Source organism: Xiphophorus maculatus, chromosome 12 (assembly GCF_002775205.1).
Source record: "Xiphophorus maculatus strain JP 163 A chromosome 12, X_maculatus-5.0-male, whole genome shotgun sequence".
Taxonomy (NCBI): domain Eukaryota; kingdom Metazoa; phylum Chordata; class Actinopteri; order Cyprinodontiformes; family Poeciliidae; genus Xiphophorus; species Xiphophorus maculatus.
This window is the reverse complement of record NC_036454.1, coordinates 29,259,272-29,283,277: the sequence shown is the minus strand read 5'-3', so window position 1 is coordinate 29,283,277 and position 24,006 is coordinate 29,259,272. Positions and strand designations below refer to the sequence as shown.

The 24,006-nt window shown below is 41.5% G+C and overlaps 1 protein-coding gene across 3 annotated transcripts in view; it reads right to left on the bottom strand.

Annotated features, from left to right (window-relative positions):
- Positions 1 to 5,319: 5,319 nt before the first annotated feature.
- Positions 5,320 to 24,006, bottom strand: part of sema4c (semaphorin 4C) — a 130,942-nt gene continuing 112,255 nt past the window's right edge. For 2 of the 3 annotated variants that reach the window (XM_023343514.1, XM_023343513.1), the window contains exons 11-17: positions 20,249 to 20,393; positions 19,679 to 19,892; positions 12,854 to 12,969; positions 11,531 to 11,688; positions 10,646 to 10,737; positions 7,912 to 10,408; positions 5,320 to 6,074 (exon numbers count right to left, since the gene is read on the bottom strand). In XM_023343514.1, the coding sequence (XP_023199282.1) occupies positions 9,513 to 10,408; positions 10,646 to 10,737; positions 11,531 to 11,688; positions 12,854 to 12,969; positions 19,679 to 19,892; positions 20,249 to 20,393 (1,621 nt within the window). In that variant the 3' untranslated portion in view covers positions 5,320 to 6,074; positions 7,912 to 9,512. The remainder of the gene's footprint in view (positions 6,075 to 7,911; positions 10,409 to 10,645; positions 10,738 to 11,530; positions 11,689 to 12,853; positions 12,970 to 19,678; positions 19,893 to 20,248; positions 20,394 to 24,006) is intronic. The other variant, XM_023343515.1, reaches the window with a different exon arrangement.

The following is a 24,006-nucleotide window of genomic DNA, read 5'->3' as shown; positions in this document are numbered from 1 at the left end:
AGAATACCGATAAGATGAAAATTTGTGCAATATTCATTGGAACTATTTTTTCATTTGCTTAACGGCTTGAACACGACCTGATCGCCTCAAAATACAAACTGACCAATAGAAACGAAGAGTTCCGTACCACGTGATCATATCCAACCAGTAAGACCTTTGCCTTCATTTCGTCATATGAAGTCAGCTCAAAATGTTCAGCGTGGTGTGTTTAAAAATAATTGAATTACCTATTTTCTGCAGTTACGATATAGAATAATAATGAGAGTTATAATAATAATAATAATAATAATAATAATAATAATAATAATAATAATAATAAACTTTATCACGAGTTATATTAACCCCAGAGCTCCCTCTGCTGGTGGCTGTAATTAGTGGTTCCTGTTTCTCTTTTTTCTTTATTGGTAGAACAGAAAAATTCAAGATTTGCGTTGAAATGAAACCTAAAACGAACATTTAACAGAGATCTGTTGAATCACCTGCGCATAAGCTTATAAAAATGTTTTAAAAAGGTATTTGAGAAAACTTTATTGTACATTTTTAAATGAGAAATTTATGGATAAACATTATTTAAAGCTGGATCAAAAGACTCAGAATATATGGAGAGAGAATAGTTAATAAACTGGCTCATTTAAAAAAATATTTTATAAGTTATCTGTTGTAATTTGGCACTCTTCACTCATCATAAAACTCACTGGAGCAGCAGTTTCTATTCCATATCAAATATATTGGACTGAAGAAGAAATGTCTTGCTAGTGATAGCCTACATACTATCATTAGCATGTCAGCTAGTTTTAGCCGTTTAGCGTATTTTACCTTATAAACTGCTTTGAAAGCTAAGCTGTAAGCTCTACTATTAGAAAACAGTGTTCTGCAATGATTACTAATAGTGTTGAGTTAAATTTTTGCAACAACAGTTATTCTGTGTAGTTATTCTATACATTAATGCATTTTGCAGGCTTTTGCTTTCTTCTGCCGTTTCTTCACATTTCTGACATTTATGCAAATCTTCTGCAGCCGACTTAAAATGCTTCCGCAATATTCACCAAAAAATATTTCAGCTTACAGTATTCACACTGCATTTTCCCAGAAAATGCCATTTTTTTCCCCCCCTGTTGAAACTGGGTTGCATTCTCCTTGGTATTGTTGCTCACATGTCACAGGTCAAAGCACAGAAAGCTAGCGACGAGCAGAATTAGCATTTTGTAAACTTTACAAATACTAAGTGCTTTTCCTCCTGTCTTTTAGTCACATTATGTGCGATTTCATTCCAAATAAAAGCGGTTTGGGCTTCTGTCAGCCTGCACTTTGCTTTTGACGTGTGTAAAACAAACTACAGAATTTTAAATGTAACTACAATTTCATTATGTGATTTAGCTGCTAGCTTCAAAGGAGGTGCTGTAAGCCTCCCAACCCCCAAAGACAAACATGCAAACCCAAACAGGTGCACTTCTGGAAATCTCTGTAAACCCTATAACCACACACAAAGCGTCTGAAGCACACTCGAAGCTCCTTTTTGTGGGGTTTCAGAGAGTGTTCTGCAGCTGAGCACACTGAGATCAGATGCAGCAGTGAGCCCCTCTCCACAGCTGGGACTCTGACCACATGAAACGTGTGCCTTTCTGCTTCGACACCAGCCAGGGCTGTGCAAACGAACAGAAGCCTGATGAATAACTCAATAACCACATGAGACTAAGCTGAGAATTTTAAAAAAATGTAAAATGTTTATTTGACAGCTGCTGTTTCAAAACGTAAGATTGGAGTTTTGCTGCTTTGTTTGACTAGATTTCCCTTTTAACAGCGATTTAGGTGAAAACTGCTAAGCAGATTAACGAAAATAAAGGGGGGAATTTTTATGGAACGAGTTCCCAACCCTTCACATTCGCAAATTTTCTTTGTCCACGTGGGCTAAACTCTGAGGTAGTTCGGTTTAAAGCGAGTGAAAAAACTTTTACCATTTCATAACATATACAGTATATGCCAAGATCTAAGCCTTTGTAATGTCAAAGTCAAACTTTCAAAGCTCAAGTCTTTTACAATTTCAAGCATGTTTTCTTCAGTTAATGTCTTTATTTATTTCCATTTTCTGATGAATTCCGGCCAGCTTCCCTAACCCCACAGCATGATGTTACCACCACTGTGTTTCACAGTTAAAATGATGTTTCCAGGGTGATGTGAATCCCTGCTTTTGTCGGCCAAAACAGTAGTTTTCTTCTCACAGCTCTTCCACTGAATCAAATACTTTTTGTTTCTTGGGTTCTAGATTCAACGCGTGACTCATGTTTGATGTGTATGGGCCTGTTGCACTTATTTTATTTGAGGTTTCAGATTAAAAATGGCGAAAACTTAAAGTAGTTTCCAACAATTTAACACTGTCTAACAGGAGATTTCTGGCTCTTGGAGCGGTCGCCACAGGCTCAATCTGTCCCCAGCATCTTCCTCTGTCACGCCGACCCTCCATCATTGTTTTTTTTTTTTGCCTTTTCTGCCTGCCTGGCAGCTCCATATTCAACATCCTTTATCAAACACATCACCTATCTCTTTCTCGCACATGTTCAAACCATCTGAAACCTGCTTCTAAGACTTTGCCCAAAACAACTACTCTACCGTAAAGCTGCAGTATGTAACTTTTATTTTTTTTAAAAGGAAATATATTTGTTAAAACTGTCAACATGTCATTACAGTACAATATTAGACAGATAATCTGTGTAAAGATCAATTTCCTCCATTTCCTCCATGAGCTACTATTGCTGCCGTCTGAAAAAATGCACAGAAAACAACCAATCACGGCCAGGAGGAGGGTCTTAGCACTGTCAATCAATGCTGCTTAATGTGCTAAAGGCAGAGAAACAACTTACCGTGACAGGAAAACTGTTTATAACGCGTCATCGGTGGCCATGCTAACTAGCCTAGCATTGGCGCTTTGAGACTTTTTACTCTCACAGAACTCTCTTCTTTATATTTTTGTGCGCTTCCTCTTGATTTAGATTGAGTTGTGTTGGAAATATTAGTTTAATTATGCTAGTTTTAATTATGTTTAAACTTCAGCGTATGTTGAAATATTAGACGGATCGCGATTGCTTTGAGTAGGCCTCAGTTTAGGTTCGATTTAGACTCATGGTTTAATCAATGCATAACTTAACCAGTAGAACATTTTTATTAAATATAATGAGGACGATTTGATTAAAATTAGTCTAATCAGTAGTTTTCTTTATATTAGATCATAGTCTTAAGTATTTAAGTCGTATATTCATCTGAAAATGTTTTAGTTCATTATAAACCAAAGAAGTCGAAAACTAGTCAGAAAATATTGAAAGTAATAGATGGTTTAGTATTGAAACCGCTCATGTCTGTTTTATAAGGGTTTAAAGATAGTATATGAAACATGCTAATTTTTATAATCAATATCTGCTGTTTGATGCCCGGGGTCAGAGGAGAGGTCAGGAGAGCTCAGTGAGGTTCAGGAACCAGTTTGAAATGAAAAATACGGTAGCTGATAAACTTTGGTCTCGCTTGAGTAAAATGAACACATCTATTGTTCGTACCCTGGGAAAGTGCGCAGGACAGCTTAGGCAGGGATGAATTCATCCCTTGGCCTTGGAAACACCTGCCTGGTCTCTGGCGTGCAAACAGCAACACCTCATTACGATCTGTTTGAGTCCACCTCTAAACGGTACTTTAAAACGCATCAGACAGTAAAGAACCTGCCTTGATATAAAAGTAATCGAGCTAAAACAGCTGGTCAGATCACTGCGGTGGAACCGTCTCAACTGCCACATGCAGTGGCCTCCGAAGGCGCGTCTTCGTATTTTTCTAAGGTAATTCATTTCTGCTTTGTGGCTAAGGTTTCTGATGACTATGTTGAGCTGATCTTATGCATTTGATTGTTTGAATGTGAAGCTGAACAGTGACTGTTGTCTTTGTGGTTTCACATTAACGGACCCGGGGAGACGAGAAAACAACGAGCAACAGGTGGAAAAGATCTCGTTTCTCAACAGTTGTCCTCCGCCTTCTGTGTCTCCCTCTTATTTAAAGCTAATATACGTTTATCTGGACCTTTTTCAGTGAGCCAACTGTTTCACTTAGCTCTGCCTTTGTTTTTTAGTTTTGAGTCTACTCCTTCAGTGACGCCTTATCCACATGTAAAATGACTGTTGGTCATGAATAAATAGCCATTCCCTCCATAACAAACACTCAAACTCCAAGTGTGTCTATTTTTTTATTTGTGTATTTATATACACATATAAAAAATAGGGACATATGTACAATGATAATAAATATTGACAAGTTTGTACAAGTGAAATAAGTTACTTAAGATATTTTAAAAACAAACTGAACAATAACAGGCAAGAAAAGGGGCAAAAATGATTCAAATAATAATATTAATGCAAGAACACAGCAGAACCTAAAGCCTCATGGGAGAAATAATCCAAACATTTACGAGCCGAGGAGCGGCACATTAAGAACGTTACACATGCATGTTTTTCAAGCTTCAGACCTGTCTTCTTTGTGTTTTTAAGTTTTCCAACATTACGTAGTGAAAATAAGCCTGATTTGTAAAAACTATAAAGGAAAAATATTGAGACATAACCAAGTACCAGTGTAAAGAGCATCATTTATTCTTTAGCTTTTTTGCCACGAGAGATTTAAAAATAAAGTGAGCAGTTTGTTCATTTGCTTCAAGTCAGCAGCTTTGCATTCCGGTTTCAAGGGCTGAAAACGGTTTCCAATTTCAGCATTTCTTCACGTCGGGGAGATAAAAAAAAAAAAGTATATATATATATATATATACAGTACAGACCAAAAGTTTGGACACACCTTTTAATTCAATGAGTTTCCTTTATTTTCATGACTATTGACATTGTAGATTCACACTGAAGGCATCAAAACTATGAATAACACATGTGGAAATATGCACTAAACAAAAAAAGTGTAAAACAACTGAAAATAGCCCTTATATTCTAGTTTCTTCAAAGTAGCAACCTTTTGCTGTGATTACTGCTTTGCACACACTCTGCATTTTCTTGATGAGCTTCAAGAGGTCGTCACCTGAAATGGTTTTCACTTCATAGGTCAACCTGCCCTGTCAGGTTAATAAGTGGGATTTCTTGCCTTATAAATAGTCATGAAAATAAAGAAAACCCATTGAATTAGAAAGGTGTGTCCAAACTTTTGGTCTGTACTGTATGTGTGTGTGGGGGTGTGCATATGTGTGTGTGTGTATATATATATATATATATATATATATATATATATATATATATATATATATATATATATATATATATATATATATATATATACGTATATATATATATATGTTGGCCCAGGAGATCAGTACTGACTTGTAAACAGGAAACAAACAGCAGCTTCCTCAGTTTTCAGACACGTTTCGCCTTTTGCTTGAGGGGAAGTTTAGCCGCAGATAAAATATGCAGGAAGGTTGCTGACACCAGCTCAGCGCAGCAAAGCGGACGGATTGCTGAGACTTAAGATATCGATCTGGAATCAAATAAAACTTATTCAGGAATTTCGACAGGAACAAAAGCAACTGCAGTCTACTTTGGCGGGGTTTTTTTTTTTCCTTTTCTTTTCTTTCCGGAACGGTGAAGAGGCACAGAGAAAGTAAACATGTCGAAACACAGCCATGAATTTACTGTACAGCTCTTGAGGCGTGAAATTTTGCTGGTTTTTTATTTATTTTTTTGTCTTTTTTTTTTTTTTTTGTCAAGAGATCTTTAGTGTTTGCACAACGTCAGAGCCTGGAAAAAAAAAAAAAAAAAAAAAGAGTCCAAAAAGGGATGGAAATGTTTCACTTTTTGCACAGGGATGATCATTATCGAAGGTGTGCAGTCCACTTGCAGAGAAGATCATGCAACAGTAGGATGAAGTGCTGATGGCTGACGCCCTCCTCAGTCGTAGGGTTCTTTAGATTATTTTTTTTTTCCGTCGCTCTGTACACAGTGGGAACAACACAAGGTACTTTACTTTCCGGCTCCTTCATGCGTTCCTCCGGTCTCCACAGGCACATCCACAAGATACACGATGAAACAAAAATAAATAAAAAAAAAACACTGCAAGGAAACAAACAACTCATGTTAGTATCAGCAGAAAGCTGTGCTTCAGTAGTTACAGTAGAGCCGTTTCTTGCAAAAGTATGCATACCCCTTGAACTTATACATAACTTTTTTTTTTTTTTTTACATTGACCATGTATCGTTTCCTTTCCACGTCACAATTATGCTCTTAGAATCCAAATAAGACACGTTTGGAGTTTCTAAAGTGACAAAAAAATGACTAGAAATTGACCAACGGAGCCGAGTACAGATACAGTGCATCCGGAAAGTCTTCACAGTTCTTCACTTCTTCCACATATCATGTTGCAGCATTGTACCAAATGATGTTCATTTGGTGAAACGGCCCAAAGACAAGTGAGCGAATCTTGTGGCATCGACAAAACACTAAATTATTTTTCCCCCCACATTTTTAATATTGAGTATTTGTGTGTAGAATTTTGAAGAAAGAGATTAATTTAGTAATAATCCACAATTTAGTACAATTTGGCTCAATTATTGCCATTAATTGAGAAATAAGTCAATTATTAGCAGGATAAACTAAAACAAACTCAATTATTTCCATTTGCGTGATTTATCATTTTTCTCTTCTTTCTCTTTCTACCAAAGACTGGAGGACTAAAGTCTTCAGTCTGGTGCTTCGGTCTCAACTAGACCTTTTTCTTTTGAAAGAAAATTTTGTAACATTTCCAGAAACGTCATAATTCATTTTATTTAACGCTTCTGTTGTTTTGTTTGTTTATTGTGGGTATTTAAAATGTCTTCCAGGTTCAGTGTTAAATGTTTATTAGAATTTAAAGTTTGTTGATATTTGAGAATGTGCTCTTGCATTATTAAGCAATTGCAATTATACTACTTGAAAATGTTCTCAAAACAGCAATATTATCTCAGTTACTTCCGGGACGATTTATCGTCCTGCAGAATTTGTTATCGTGACAGGCCTTTTTGTGAAGATTTTTCTGAATGCACTGGAAACGTCCCACTTTAAGGCTGTTTTCACACCTGATCGTTCAGTTCAGTTCAATTGGAGACCAAAATTGCGACATTTGTTCCATTTTCAGCTGGTGCAGTTCACATTCACACTGCACACTTTTCTTTGTCTTTGTAGCCATTTCTTTACTGTTTAATTTGTGTTCTTAATGTTGTAAGGTTTCCTTGGGTGTTTTGAAAGACGCTGACAAATAAAATGCATCATTATTATTGTTAAACCCTTGTCTCTACCCCCCCTGTGTTGGTGCTGCACCAAGAACTACTGAAGGAAATGGCATAAAAAACCTCTGAAGACGACGAAGAGCACAACTTCCTACTTCACAAAAAGTAAACAAAAACGCAATGGTCATGGTTTAGCGCTTGTATGATTTGTCTTTTGTCTTACCTAAAAGACTGCAGGGCATTCCTCCCGCTAGCACAAGACGTGCGTTTGTTTTGGTTGGATTTACCCAGAATGCACTGCCCTATGAGCTGCTTCCTGTTTTTGGAGCAGTCTCTGGTCTGGTGTGAATGCATTCAACTCAACTGAACTAAGGCCTAGGTTTTTAGATGGACCAAAGTTAACTCTGTTTTGGTTAGAGTTCGATTACGCGTCCACACTTAGGCCTAACAACGATATCACCGTTTATTGGAATAACTTCTGTCATGAAATTTTGCTGTCATCGGGCCTATTCACACCTCTCCCAAACGAACCAGAATCCGAACAAAGCGGCCCAAGCAGAGTTGGTGTGACTGCACCTTAAAATTTCGAAAGCCATTTATTCTTTTCCAAAGAGGTCATTTGCTCTGGAAATCTTAGTAGCACTCAAAATCCTATTTTAAAAGAGAGAGAGAGAACAAAAAATTACCTTTCACTTCTTCGTGGCATCTTTCCGCCTGGGGCCAGTAGTTTATCAGCATGGCAGCAATCAGTCTGTCGGTCCATTTCCTCCATTTGAACACTGTGTGAGTTCTTGTAGTGTAGGTGTCCACAGTAGCCCCGGCTCAGTCTCTAGGCTTCGGTGAAGGGAGGTCGGGGGTTTGGGGTTCCATGGGCTCTACGGGTGCTTCACATTCGCTCTGTAGTCCTGGATGGCTGGGCTCCTTAACAATCAAAACAAGTGTGTGTTTGCATCCGGAGTGGTAGTCTCCTTCTTGGCAGTGCAAGTTGCCACCTTCTTCACAAAACACTGAGAAAAAGACAAAATAAAATAAAGCATTTCATGGGACATCCACAGCCGTCGCGACGATAAGGGTTCCACTACATTCTGTGCGCCGATCGTCTTCGCGTCGGCTTCGATTCGCAATCAACTCCGCGCGAGCAAAGCCTTTCTTTCTTCTCGAAAGACCAAAACGAGAGTTCAAAAAAGGTCCAAATCCAGACACCCGTCTGTCACACGCCGCCACTCGGATAAATGTCACACGGAGAGGAGTGGATCTGAAGGTCACCGTGCGGGACTGAGCGACAAGTAATGTCGTTCACAGAGGTGAGCCATTAGTCACTAGCAAACCGTTTGAACACTGCCGTGGTCCAGAAGTCAAACAAAACGGCACCACGAAGAGAAAGAGAGACGGGAATCGTCTCAATTCAAACCGAGCGTCACATTAAATTAAATCGGAAGAAATCGAAGGAGTCCTCCAGCAGGAAAAGAATTAAAATCGAGCAGGAAAAAAGTCTTTAAAGATTGTCCTTCATTTTGAAACTCTCCTCACTTCCATCCCTCCGTCTCATTTCCTTTCTCTTTATTTTTTGTCTCCTTTCTTCCTCCCCCCCCCACACACACACAGCTCCTGCCACTGGGACATGATTGTCGTCTTGCTTGGAGATTTTTTTTCTTTTGGATCACACTCTCACTCCTGGCTCACAAATACAAAAATGAAGAAAGACAGGCTTCCAGCTTTTTAAGTGCAGTAAGCAGTCTCAAGGGACACAAGCAGACACACACACATCCACACACAAAATAATCCATATTTCCAGTTAGTCGGCCCTCGTTGTTAACTGGTCCCAGAACAGAGGCTGAGCTCAAAGGAAAAGAACGAGCTGTGCCCATGTGAAGGAATAAAATAACACCGTTTGTTGGGCAGGGGGGGTTCCATGCTTGAGGTGGGTCTCCTTTGTGTTCACCTTTTTTTTTTTTTTTTGGTCTTCTAAATACAAAATGTACACAAGTGGCAGTTGCACAGTGGAAGCAGAGACGGTCACAACCAAGACTCTGTGTTGCCCGAAACACAGCAACTGTTGGCAAACACGGTATGCGGAGTGTGTGTGTGCTGAACATGCTGAGCGCTAATAGAAGTCTACGGAGAGCCAAACAGGCATTGGCAGAGTGAGACGAGAGAGAGTATGGGAGTGGACAGCGTGTCGCTAAAAGACAGAGAGAGAGCAGGCGTCCTCGGAAGGAGGCGAGGTAGCTTTGGTTGGATTTCTTGTTCCACCTCGGGGGGGAATAAAGACGGAGGAGAGAAAGGCCTAGACGGACGACTCCTCTGGGTTGGCGTCGGGCAGGACGCTTCTCTGCTGTAGGGTGCGTCTCAGCTCCTCCTTGAAGGGACTGGAGTAGTCGTTCCCGCCCACGCCCAGCCCTCCCAGCCCGCCGCCCCCAACGCCGGGCCCGCTAGCCCTCTCCTCCCCCGCTGTGCTCAGGTTGAGGCGGATGTAGCCGTTGCTACCTGAGCCTCGGATGTTGGTGAGGCTGAGCCGGCTTGGGGAGTGGATGGGCTGGCCGGGAATGGCGCTGGGCGACGCCGTGCTGCTGACACTGCTGGGGCCCAGGGCGTGGCCGGGAACGATCTTCAGCGAGCCGTCCGAGTAGTAGTAGTTGGCGCCCGTCTCCCAGAAGCGGTCTTCGTCGCTCGGCATCTTGCTGGGCACGAAGGTGGGCGGCTCCTTGGGTAGGGTAATGGGGTAGACCAGGGTGCTCTCCAGAGGCTTCATGTCAGCACCCTTCCCTAATGCCAGCTTCAGCCTCCTGCGCAGGTAGAGAGCTGCCACCAGGAGGAGAAGGCACGCCGCTCCTAGAGTGATGACTAACACCCAGAAGAGCCCCATGCTGCTGTCCGGCGCCCGGGCTTCCATGAACACCGGGGCGCTGGCGACGACTGCCACCTGGTAGCGCTCTGTCTGAAACTTGACCCCTTGCTCCTCGGAGTAGCAGATGTAGCGGCCGGCTTGCATCTGGCCCGCTTCGGGGACGATGAGGGCTCTGAGGGTCCGGTCAAAGCGAGGTCCTCCTGCTTCCGGGTCGCCCAGCTGCAGCTCGCGGTCGTTGACCACCCAGAAGGGCTGGGCCAAGTTGGAGATGAGCTGGCAAGGCAGCACCATGTCGGACCCAACGACCACCGTTACGTTTCTCAATCGGGAGTGCTCTGCAGCGGAACGAAAGGGTCGGAGGGTGTAGGGAAGAAAAGACAGGAGACTGAGCTACAGGTCATCCATGATCAATCTGTGCTTAGGCAACTTTCTTCTGCTTGATTTCAATTTATTCCGCTTTATGTATTCACCAAGATGATGTCAAGTCTAGTTTCCATCTTTAAGCTAACTTGCTCTTGCATTGACACTTAACTCTCACAAGGGGGCACCAGTGAGGCATAGCTCATACTCACCAGGACTGGGGATGGAGACAGGCTTATCAAACTTGGCTTTTCCACGGCTAAACCTATCCAGCATGAGGTCCTGGGAGAGGGAGGAGGTGGACCTGGAAACGAAACAGAAAAACGACTCAACTTGGAGACCTGAGAGATATTTTGACACCTTGAGGGATAGTTTGTGCAATATTGGATGCAAGAAATTACATAAAGTGACTAGAAAAAAAATGGTTTGAATTTGTCTTCAGCCTCTTTTACTTTGACACACCTAAATAATATCTAGATCAAACTCCCCACAGCGTAGGTTACAAAGGAGCCACAAGAAGTTGGATTTGAAATTTTTTATGTTTTTTGGAAGACGGCGATATGATCAGATGAGAGACAAACGTCCTCTCCTTGAAAGATACTGGGTACAGTGACGTGTTTTACTTAGCAATAAAAAGAAAGATGGTAAAAGTTAAAAAGCAGGAAATGGATTAAGCTAAATCCAATTAAATCCTGGGGGAAAAAAAACTTTCAAAGGGTTTTAAAGACTTGAGACTGCAGGTTCACATCCAAAGCAGGATGTGAACCTGCAGCTAATACTCGGGCGATAGCTGTAGCTGTGATTGGAGTGGAAAGTGGTTTTGTGTAGCATTGACTCAGCACTGCTGAATACAAATGTGTGTCATACTTTTGCAAAAGAATATTCTGCTATGTTCCTTCCATTTTATAATCACACACCACTTTTGTGTTGGTCTATCACCTAAAATCACCATAAATATTAAAACAAAAACAGTAGACCTGGTAGCTTAAGTTTTGGTTACAAAGAATGTTCCAGAAACCCGTCCCTCAAGACGGCGACCGCAACAATCGTTCGACACAAACCGAGCCAACAGGGGCGGAGAAAAGAACTCGTCTCACCCTCGGTGGAGGTCGATGCGGACGCAGGCCCGGCCCTCGTTGTCCCAAGCGCAGTAGGGGTCCCTGGCGAGCAGACAGTCTGGCTGAGACTGATAGCGGCTGCAGTTGGCCAAGGGCAGCTGGAGAACCTCGGAACGAGATCCGATGTACAAGTACTTCTACAAAGGGAAGCGAGAAAGGGCGAGGACAAAGAACGGGGCGGGGAGCCGGGCACAATCCAGAGGGAGAGATGAAGGAGAAGAGGAGGAGAGATAAACACAGAGAGAAGACGGGAGAGTGACAGAGTTATGGGTTAGAGGAGATAATGGGATAATCGCTCTCAATTACAATAACACACACCCTCCTGCCCTCTTCCAATCCAATCTGGTTTGCGGCCCTTTACAGAAAGCCGTCATAAAATATGTCTGGCCATGGCTAAGCCCGCATTAACGAGATAAGCAGTAGGCTTTGGAGACGAGAACACCCGGACCAAAGTCCATCGATTTAAGAAGCCGTAGAGAGACGTGTGCACCAGAGGTTCAGCTCCCCGTCAGGCTAAAGTCGTGGAATTACAGCGCTGATAACGGGGGAGTTTCAGCTTCATGAGGTGAGACCCGATATGAAACGGGGCTGATGAATACCCCCTCATTCAACGTCCGCTGACAGATGATCCATAATCATAAGCATCAGGCAAAAAAGGGTATTAACCGATCAACACAGACAGAGGAACAGCGCTGAAAAGGAATACAAATGAACTTGAGATGAGACAACAAAGAAGCCAATAGATCTCCAAAATTATACGACAATGTCCTGGGGGGGAAGAAGAAGATTCCAGAAGCAAAGCAGGAAGTAGTTTCTACTACGACCGAAACAATTAATTGGATTAATCGTGATGAATTCACTATTGAAGTAATCGTCAACTAATTTAGTAATCAATTAATCGTGTATACTTCACTGTTAACTGAAGTATACAGTGTACTTTCTGTTAGTATACACACTAAAAAAAAGACATTTAGCATTTAAGACACATAAAAACCTTTTCAACATGGAGGGGAAAACAGGAAGCTCATAATGACATAACTGCATAAAAGACCATGAACAGCTCCTTTTTCTTTTTAAAAAAAAATCAAAGTCATTTCTCCCTCGGGTTTGTTGCGGTGAATCTGTATTTTCACGCACACACCCCGACAAATACCACGGCCCTTAGTTGTAATGGGGCACCAACACAGTCTAAAATGGATGTGAAATGTTTCCACAACTGTTTTTATAGCAAAAAAAGAGAGAAAATATGTCACTTTAGTGTTTATGCCGCGTCTGGAGCAGATCGTTGGTTGGCGTTCTTACCTTGGAGTGTGAGATGGTCAGGCTGTCCACGGGCTGGGCCGAGTCGAACAGCTGGATCTCCTCGATCACGTGGGCCTCGGAGCCCAGGATGAGCACCCTCTGGAGCCAGCCCTGAGCTGGAATGCAACAAGCAACAAGCAACAAACACTTAACTCTGCTCTGCTCAGGCAAGCAACTCATCCAACAAGAGCAGCTTCATGCAGGTAACGTCTGGTTGGACGTCGATAACAATGACTTTTAAAGTTTAAAGTTGGAGACATGATGGCAGAGTATCGATTCACTAAGAACTTACTGCAGATGTTAACATCTGGTCAGGATTTAAGTGCAAGACCTGCGTGGTTTTGTACTCCTTCCTTCAATAGATGGAAGGAAGGAAGAAGGGAAGGAAGGAAAAGAAAGAAGGAAGAACGGAAAGACAGGAGGAACAAAGGAAGGAACGAGAGGAGAGAGGATGGAAGGAAGGCAAAAAGGAAGCAACGAAGGAAGGAAGAACAAAGGAAACAAAGAGGAAGGAAGCAAGGAAGAGTGGAAGAATAGAAAGGACAGAAGGAAAGAAAGAAGGAAGGAAATATGGAAGAAGGGGACAATAGAAGGAAGGAACATAGGACAGAAGAATAGAATGAAGGAAGGGAGAAAATATGAATGAAGGGGAGAAGAGAAGGAAAAAAGAAAGAATGGAAGGAAATAAGGAAGGATAAAAAAGGAGAGAAGAAAGAAGGAAAAAAGATGAAAAACAGAAGAAAGCAAGAAAACAGAAAAGGAAGGAAGAACTATGTGGAAGGAAGGATGAAGGGTTGTAAGAAAGGATGGATGTTAGAAAGACAATAAGAAAAAATAGAAGAGTGGAGAGGAGGGTGAAAGAAAGAAGAGAAGAAATGACATGGATGAAAAGAAGGACTGAAATATGCAACGAAGAGTGGATAGGACAAAATAAGGCTGAAGGGGTTAATAAAAGAAAAGAGGGAAGGACACGGTGACAGAAGAAGGATGGAAAGAGTAGATGGAGGAAAGGATGGAAAAACCTCTGGATGGGTGGGCACATTATTTAGATATGAAAAAAGTTTTCCTGAATGCATCATTATGGAACATTGGGAATACTGGGAACACTGGGTTCAACTGGGATTCTGCACAGTAAATTGACCCATGAATCTATACCAATCATATTAACTATTTATGATCAGTGGCTGCAGAGAGTTTTTATTTAAATATTCATGAAAGCTGAATAAATTCACACCTGCGACTCCAAAGGAATTTGTTTAAATATTAATGATGAAATATGATCATGTGCAGGAAAAGAAAAAAAAAATCTCTGTTGTACTTTATGACGCTATATGAAGCTGCACTGTGAGCCTCGGGCTTTAACTGTTCCTTTTTGAGCCTAAATGATCTAAAAGCTCAGATTCCCATCACGTTTAAGACGTTTTTCTTTTCTTTCTGAAGCACAAGGTGAAGCTCTCGGCATTAATCATATTTGCTCGTCTTGTAAAAGGAGAAGCGCTGAAATTATTTAATGATGATAACTCTACCTGTTAAAAGTTTCTGGATTTTAAAAGAAGGGAGAAAACTGCGAAACATGTCGGTGATGATGAAGCGGAGAGCGCAGATGAGTTTTCTAAACTTTCCAGGCCAGTTGGGCTAAAAATGTACCAGCTGGAAAGTCCGGCTTCTTTTCGCAGCAAAAAACTATTTAAAGACGATTTTAAAAAAGATTAGCATTTCTGCTCGCTTTTAGCACCCTGGGGGGCAGCGGCATCAGAGAAGCGCGGTGCGTGGGGAGCTGCTGCTGCAGGAGGGAGAGAAACAAGTTTAGATCCCCGGTGATGAAGATGGTCTCAGGCGCAGCTGGTGGGGTGACCTTGATGTCTGAGACGGTCTTAACGCTCTGAAATCCACCGTCTTGTGAGGTCCTGGTGATTAAAGGGGCAGTGCTGTGCGTTTTCCAGCCACAAAGTGAAATTTAAAGACGAATCAAGCAACCATGTTACCTTCAGTTGTTATAAAAATGCTATATATCTCAAATATGACTTAAAAGAAAAGTTAGCTGGCTAGCTAGCAAGAGTTTATTCATATTCACTTTATTATGGTAATTCAACAAGTTTACAAAAATGAAAACAAAACAAAATACAATTTTACAAATATTTGACCAAAAAAAGGAATAGGCTGAAGTCGAGGCTTATGCAAATTCATAGACTCAGCAGACAGCGCCTTGAGACACAGAATGTAATGAAGACCTCTTTGGGCGACTCAAACTTTTGCCTGACAGAAAAGTCTCAGTAAAAAAAATTAACTAAATGGAATATAAGACATTAAATTGTCCTGCAATGAGGAAATCTAAAATCAGTGATTTACGTATTTAAGTCTAACTTACACGGTTTAAATTAATTTAAGGCATTTTAAGGCCTTAATGAATTTAAAACTTTTTAAGGATGCGCGGACACCCTGCAGGTGTGTCCTGATGGAGGGAATAAAATTATAATGTGCCTTAAAGCGAAAAAAAAGTCGGTTTTACTTACTAAGAATGTCAGGCAAAAACACAAGAACCTAACTCGTCAGCGCCAGGGAGGCTAGAGAGGAGCGAAACACACGCACGTTCAGGCGCGTGCAGAGGGAGGGCGAAGGGAGAGTGAGCCCCTGCCCCTCCAAAGGTCTCTGCACGGCCCTGCGTACGTTCATGTACAGTAGAGGCGCAGAAAGCAGCAGGCGCATCATCATGCAACGTCAGCTAATCCCTCAATCCCGCAGAAAAACCGTCTCTACAGTCTCTCCCTGTTTCTCGCTTCACATCAGCTGTCAGCACGCTGCGCCGGGAGCCCGACCGGCACTCTGAGCGTCTGCCTGGGGCCCCTTCTGGGTTTGTGCTGCGAGTTGGAAGAGCGCGCGCAACAGGGTGTGTGTGTGTGGCATGTGTGTGTGTGGCACGTGTCTGTCCGGTTTGGCCCGCACTCCGTCGCTGTCTCACCGTCTCCGCCCACGCGCTGCTCTGAATGGCAAGCAGTTGCGTTTTAAATACCGGCGCTACTCAGCATGAGGAGTCTTGAGCGGACGAGCCGATTTCCGATCAGAGCCGCCAGCATATGGGGCCCTGTTCCTGCTGACCGGAGATATTAATTAAGCTGGGCATAGGTGAGACGTTTCCCTTGATGCGTGGAGGTGTTTCTCAGCATGCAAATGAAGGCCTTAATTGAAAGCCAGCTGAAGTCTGGCCATATGGCGTGTTGTTTGTGTGCCACCATGTCTAATTCCAGCGGCCGTCACCTGGCTGCTGCCACAGCCTGTGAGCTCTTACCTGTTTAACGGACACCGCGGAGTTCCCTCAATGCGCACACACACACACACACGGACACGCACACACAGGTAATATTCAAGCATGTTTAAGGTTCATTCTCAAACTGTTCCAGCACCACACTGTGGACATATTATCTTAGGGTGCATTCACACAAGCTCTGTTTGGTCCGCTTTTCGTTTGTCTGGGGAGGTGTGTTGTTTTGAGGCGGACCAAAAACAACAAAACCAAAAACAAATTCTGGTCCGCCTAAAATCTTAGGAAGCTCAACGATATCGCAAGAAATTCTGGGTAATTACAACCAAAACAAATGAACTAGGCTAGGGCCAGCTCGAGAAATGGCTCATCTTCACAAACCTCCGGAATTGAAGAAAGTTACAAAAACTGTTCTCGCTTATGGCATAGAAATAATTTTGGGAATTCTAACTGACCTAAAACAATAAACATTTAATCTGGTTTAACTTCAGACAGTGAGAAAAAAAAATGTGTCTCTCTTTTTTTATTAGGTGTATGAAAATATCTGATTTGAACCATAAATGACACTTTTCAAATTTAGGCCTTCGGTCGAACACTAGATTGCACTTTATTACAAAACTGTGCAGTTTGAATATCAGGCACTTTCAAGGACTTTATAGAGAAATCAAGGAGCACTTTCCAAACCTTGTAAACACCTAAATGAAATTCAAGGATTTTCGACACGTCGTCAGAAGCTCCAAATAAAAAGAAACGCCGCGCGACATCATGTAATCAAACATGACAAGTCCAGCTTTCGCCAAAGCTCGTAAGACCTAACTCGCCCGTGTGCAACAAATAACAGAGACGATTCAACATTTTTGCCTTTTTTTTCTTTGTCTTCCTCTCCCCTAAAGATGGAGAACAGGATGTTCTCTCGGGTGGCACTGCTCTGCAAGGATCAGGATGATTTGCAACCAGGGAGCACTTTTTATCAGCCCTGGAACACACGTCAAAACGCCTCGGAGTGCTAAACGTCGAGTCTGAGGTGATGAATATGAGCTGCATTCTGAGCTGGAGCGTGAAGGCTGCAAGTTTGATCTTAAGTTGCTTTTTTTTTTTTTCAGTTTGAGGAGTGCACTGATCTCAAACGTGTTTGCGTTTTGCTGCAGATACCCGCTGCAACGTTTGCTTCATTGGGATTTTATGTGAGACAAAGAGGTGGATAGTTGCTAAGAGGAAAGAAAAAGAAGCAGAGTAAAGGATATGAAATGTAAGTTGTAACTGCAAATGCAACCCGAGTCGTTTATACTCTATTCCGAAATCCCAAAGAGAAATTAGATGACTTTTTGCAAACTAAATTTCTTCAAAGAGTCACTATAAATGGTTATAGCGATGGGAAGGAAGGCTCTCCTGTAGCAGTCTGTGGTGCATTGGGTTTGAAGAAGCCTCTGAGTGAAGACTCCAATCTTATACTGTCTCAAGCCGTTTGCAACCTTGAGCAGTTTTTTCTTCCAGGACTGTATTAAGCTGCATTTGAATTTTAGGGAATCAGCATCAGCCGATACTCTGAATTTTCAGGCTAAAAGCAAAAAAAAAAAAACAAAAAAAAAATCGGTATCAGCAAAAATCAGGAAACCGCAATCGGTGCACCACTACATCAAATCCTTAAAGAATTGTGCTTATAAAATTGTGAGAAAGTATAAGGGTCATGAATATTTTTGCAAACCCTCTTGTTTTGAGTTATAACACTAAGAACTAGAGCTAGAAAAAGCCAAAGAGGATGGCAGATAAGGCCGTTATTTGAAATTACTTATCTTTCGTTTTCTTGTTTTTAGATTCCAGCATGGTGCTGCTGTTATTGAATCATTGAAATTGGACCGAACTATATTCCTACGCTCTATACTGTAGATTTATGTCTTTATCGTGTCTGTATCTTGCAGCTGCTGGACTTCTGCGCTCAAAGAACTAAGTATATCTTCTCTTAATATTGATGAAAAAGTGCAAGTTATAAATTAAATTATCTGCTAATGGAACTTTTTCATCAATATTAAGAAATTATTTATATAAAACCAGTGTTGTATAGTAACAAAGTACAAATACTTCACTACTTTACTTAAGTATATTTTGGAGTACTTCATACTTTCCTCGAGTATGAAAAATTTTGATGACTTTCACTTTTACTTCACTACATTTCCGAACTTAATTGCGTACTTTTACTCCGATACATTTTCAATGTGTGGTTTAGTTACTCGTTACAAAAAAGCGAGAGAGAGAAACAAAGTGTTTTGACCCCACCTACTGATTAGCAAGTAGCAAGCAGGCTACCGAACAAAGTCCGTAGCCTGCTTGCCTGGGCTTGTTCATCACCTCCAATAGGATACACCTGCTTAGCTTCTCCCAGTGTTGGGGAAATTAGAAATCAGAACACCTTGCAGCGGGTGGGTGGGGGGGCCCAACAGAGAAGCGTGCTGCCCGCACTGACGCGGCTCAGGGATTACGTGACACGCAGCGCCGTGCCCTATAATGCACTGTAAGCTATGTAATGTGTTTGAGGCAGTTGACCAAAATCCCGGACAATTTTCAAATTCCCCCCGGACATCTTTTTAGGTCTGAAAAGTAGGACATGTCCGGGAAAAAGAGGACGTCTGGTCACCCTAGTTCAATGGGGGACAGAAGCCATAGCGATAGCAATTTAGACTGAATTTAACGAATATAGGAAAGGCATGCAAGTTCAAAACCACAAACCATTAACATGTGCTACTCTTTAAAACTGGAACAATTTATTAGCAGGTTTCATTTTGCCTGCACTTGGTTGGGTACATTATTTTAAGTTTATTTGACAAGTTTACCAAAATATAAAAAATGTCATTCAAACTTGCCTTGTTTTACTTTTTACTTGTACTTTTCATTACATTACTTGAGTACATCCATTTTTACAGTAATTCCCATACTTAAGTACAAGAAGTTTCAGATACTTTAAGACTTTTACTCAAGTAACATTTCAGTCAGTGACTTCGACTTTTACCAAAGTCGTATTTTGGAGAGGTACTTGTACTTTTACTTGACTCTGAGATTTCAGTACTTTATACAACACTGTATAAAACAAGCTTCTACATTCTGCAAAAAAAAAAAAAAAATCCTGTAAATTTATTTTATCTAGTTTCAAGTGTATGTAGGTATTTGCACTAGAAATTATACCAACAATACTTGGTAAGAGTTTGTGGTTTTGCAACGTAATGAATTGAAATGTCATTTGAGAGACTATTATACTTTCTCATATTATAAGTGAAATAATCTGCCAGTGAAGCTAGTAGTTTTTCATCAACATTAAGGAATTATTTACATAAAACAACTCCTCTATCTCAAGGAAAAGTTACCTATAAGTTAGTTTTGTCTTATTTCAGGTGTAGTAAGATAATTGCACCAGACGCTAAACCAAAAACACTTGGTAAGGTTTTGTCTTTGGAGTGTAAAGAGGTGAAATGCCACTTCAAGACTACTTTTTTTTTTTTACAGGACTTTATATTTTTCCATAAAAACACACCAATGTTTTCCCTGATGACCGAGGCGATGGAGCCTCTCCCTACCTGTGCCGATGAACAGCATGTTGTACGCCCGCTGATCCAGGCCGCTGACCCGGTCCACCGCCAGCTTGGTGAAGTTGACGCCCTTGGTCAGCAGCAGGGGGCGACCCAGAGCTTTGTCCTCCATCAGTGGGTGTTTCTTGGCGAAGTTGAGCGTGGCGTCGGGCAGCTGCAGGGAGCTGTTGAAGCCGTTCTCCCTGTCTGAGTTAGTTATGCACTGCGGCGCAGGGAGAGGTTGGGAGAGAGAGAGAGAAGAGAACGGAGGGAAGGAGACTTCTTAGTTGGCGCTGGCGCAGGTTGGCATGGTTAGTTGGCGTGGAGGTTGACTGCCCTGCCTTCCCTCCGTTTGCTCCATTACCTTCCTTCCTTTCCGTCCTGGCCCATTATGCCCTGAGCTTTTTTGTGACGTGCCAGCTTCAACTGTTTTCCACCTCCACACTTCTCTCTCTATCACCTGTTTCTTTTCCTCCCCGCTGCCTCCCTCATTTCCTCTCTCGCCCCAGCTCTCCTGCCCCTCACGCTGTTTTTTCCTGCTTCCTGAAATGTCCCTGGACTCTGAGTGGGGTTTCGTACCGATCCGGGCCGCGGGGTGGGGGTGGCGCCCGTGTATCGCCCCCATCTCTGTGACGCCTCCCTGTATTCCTTGTAGGAGCCTTCGAACACCTTCTTCACGTCGCCGATCTGGTACTGGCACACGGCCGACACGTCCACGTCGCCCCTGAAACACGACAAGAGAGGAAGGCAGTCAGCCGTGTGCGGCGGGGAAAATGTGACGGATGAATTATCTGTCTGCCGGATGAATGCCAGACACGGACGGAGGAAGTGAAAATAAGAGTGAAACTGGCTTGTCAAGTGAATGTGAGCAACAACAAAAAATGCATTTCTAATATGTCATGTAAAAGGTTTTTAACAAATCTCTTTGCTATTAATAAAGCCCACTTTACTCTAAAGTCTCTCAATAGGATGTAGTGCAACAAAATGTTTCAGAAACAACCTAAATGTTACAAACAATATCTCAAGTTTCAGTGAGAATTTATCGTATCGTTTATCTTCTGTCATTTATCACAAACAGCTCTTGTAGATTTTTGATTTGATTTGACAATCGATTGTAGAACTTGAAAACTGATGTTGACAGGTTTCAATAAAAAGAAAAAAAGTCAGAATTTTCATTTTATTATTATTGTTATTATTATTCAGTCTTGGCATAAGCTATTTAAAACAAAAAATTCTACATCACAGTACAAGACACGTTGCAAGGGTACATTAGTGAAAAATGAGTTACGACCATTTTAGTCACCGAATGTGCAGAGTTGACGTTGAACACAACTCAAAAATCTGAGACGGCGGCTTACGAAATCCAAGCCACACTTTTCAGATTTGCAAACAATTTTGAAAACCGTCTAAAATTTACTTTCCTTCCACTTCACGATGTTGCTGCTGCATTTTGCGCTGCTCTGTCGTATGAAATCCTGACGAAATACGCTGAAGTTTGTGGTCGAACGGTAACAAAGTGTGAAAAAGAAACAGCAGACAGATTTTGTCGGGAGACGCTGGATTATTCACGCTGCTGGAGTTTTTGTATTGAATAAACTGCCATATTAATGTATTTCCCACTTTTTTGTGGCAAATGCATCTGATGTTTAAACTCTTGTAAATAATTTAGGCAAGTGGCGGCTGCTGTGACTCAAGAGTTGCGTTTCGTTTAACATTGAGGCTATTTTTCATACACACACACACACACACACACACATCTCACACAGCGAGTGGGACTAAAACTGGCTGTTGACTGGTGACCCAGGCAGATTAAATTACATTTGTCGCCATCATACAACATTTGATTTCCATCCTCATCCACTGGGAATGAGTTTCTTTCCTTTCTGTATTCAGCCACTCAGACACCGACATGCAGGCAATGTCATTTACCAAAAAAAATGTTGTGCACTTGTACTCAGGGAACTGTAAAAGTCACAGTTTTCAGCCTTCTGCTGTTTTGTTTGTGTGTCATTGTTGGAAACACTTATTGACGTACACGGTTTTAGATTTAGCTTCAAAATGGATTGCACACTGCAGTGCTTTGCAAACAGCCGAGTAAAGATTGTTTTTATGAACTTATGTCGTGATTTATCTGGGGGGGCAAAATGGGAGCAGAGCTGCTGATTTTATAATGTCAAACACAGACGATGGCCTTCAATTCCTAAAGGGTTAAGCAAAAAGCATCGACGGCGACCTTCTGACTTGAACTCTGAAATTATTTCCCATAATGTAACGTTATCTTTTTTTTAAAGGTTTTATTGGCTCTAATGGCCTTTATTTGATAGTGAATTGACAGGAAAGAGGGTCATGAGAGAAGGGGGAAGACATGCGGCAAAGGTGGCCAGGCCGGGAATTGAACCTGCGACAGCCAGGTCGAGGACGAAGGCCTCCATATCTGGGTTGTGCTTAACCCCTGCGCCACCACAGCACCATATCTAATGTTATCTTAATGTTATCTCTATCAAAGTGAGGCGGCTATAGAGCTGTTGCAGCGTGACGTCACACCCCCAAGATCCCGACCCCTTCTTCCTGCTGGAGGGCTAAAAGATGCTCACTGACGATGACTATGGCTGGTTTTAGCTGTTAAGTTGTCAATATACCACGCTAAAACTTAAATGTACGTGTGATATGTAAAAGAAAAAAGGACGGAGTGCTATTGCTACTAATAGTCAACACTACAACAACTGGATGAGAAGGTCAGGAAGATGTTTCAATAAAAAAAAGTAGCTATGCTAGCTTGACTTTGACAACCTTAAGTTGATGTGCTGTGGAACTCTGTTTAGTTATAATATAAAACAAAAGGCAACTTGCACACCAACTCTGACATCATCATCAGTAGAGCAAGTGTTTAAATTAGCTAACCAACCACCGCTGTGTTAGATTAGCTAATAGTAGCGGTAGCTAGTCTACCATAGCGATCACTTAATAATACTTGCAAAATAAACATCAAGCCTAAAAACATAAAACTGTAGCAAACAGAATGTTCTGTTCTTTGTGTTGGAAATCTTTGAGTATTTTTTGGTGTTGAATTTTGGCATATATGTAGAGTCGCTGTTGTTAGTTGCTCTGACACACAGTCTGTGTGTAACGTAGCTGAAAAAGAAGAATGACACTAGGGGCTTTAGTGGTTCTTCAACAGATTTTCTGTGTTTTGTGGCGCACTGCACTAAATTAATTATCCCTACATCTGCAGGTCTCAATTTGTTAACTGAATCGTTCTACCGCCGCAGCGCAGCTAGGGATGGCAAGTAAAAGAACAGTCTTTTTTCCCTCCAACGATGTGCGCATGTGTGAAATTTTCAGATGAAACAATAGCATGCAAGGGGTCAGTAAAGTAGCCTTTCAGCAGCTGAAGGAACGCCAAATGAAGAAAGAAAGCTTGCGGTTCAAAGCCGATCCGATTGGTGACATGATATCTTACTGAAGAATACAAAAGGCTCACTTCAAAGCCGTCCGCCTGGAGACGGAGAACACCTCAAACTTTCCTCCAACAGAATCCCAACCCCCACCCACCACCACCTGAACCTGGCTGGAAACCACTAAAGTATTACAATTGGTCAAGCAAATTACAGTCTTTACAAAGTGGCTGCAACATCTAAAATATTAAATAAGTCTGCTAAATAGAAGAGCGAGGAAGATGTTTTCGGCATGTCTTATCATAAATGTTTAAGAGACCTAATTTACGGAGGAAATTACCAGGGCTGTGATGGATTTTGGCTTCCAGGGGGAAATAAAGTAGCTGGGTTGTGACACTAAAACCAGAGGGCATATCTGTCAGCTGGAATCTTTATTCAATAGTTTAGTGAATAGTTGTAAATTGCTGTCATATTTGCGTTTATGACGGAAAAGATTCTAAATGAAGTGAGGAAAAAACAGCCTTCCTCCAGACAGACTACACTGCAAAAAATCTTACCAAGTACTTTTGGTCTAGTTTTTAGAAGAAAAAAAAATCTTAGGACACTTGAAATAAGGCAAAACTAACTTACAAGTAACTATTTAGCAAGAAATGGGAGCTTGTTTTAAATAAGTAACTGTTTAACATTGATTTAAAAATTACCAGTTCTACTAGCAGACTATTTCATGTATAACAAGATATTTTCCTCATATTATAAGCGAAATAATCTGCTAGTGGAACTGATAACTTTTTAACATCAATATTAAGCTCCTGTATCTTGCTGAATAGTTTCTTGTAGGTTGATTTTGTCTTATTTTTTCACACTAATTTGCTCCAGAAACTAAACAAAAATACTTGGTAAAAACCTGTTTTTGCAGTGTTGTAATACATCAGAGTTAATGTT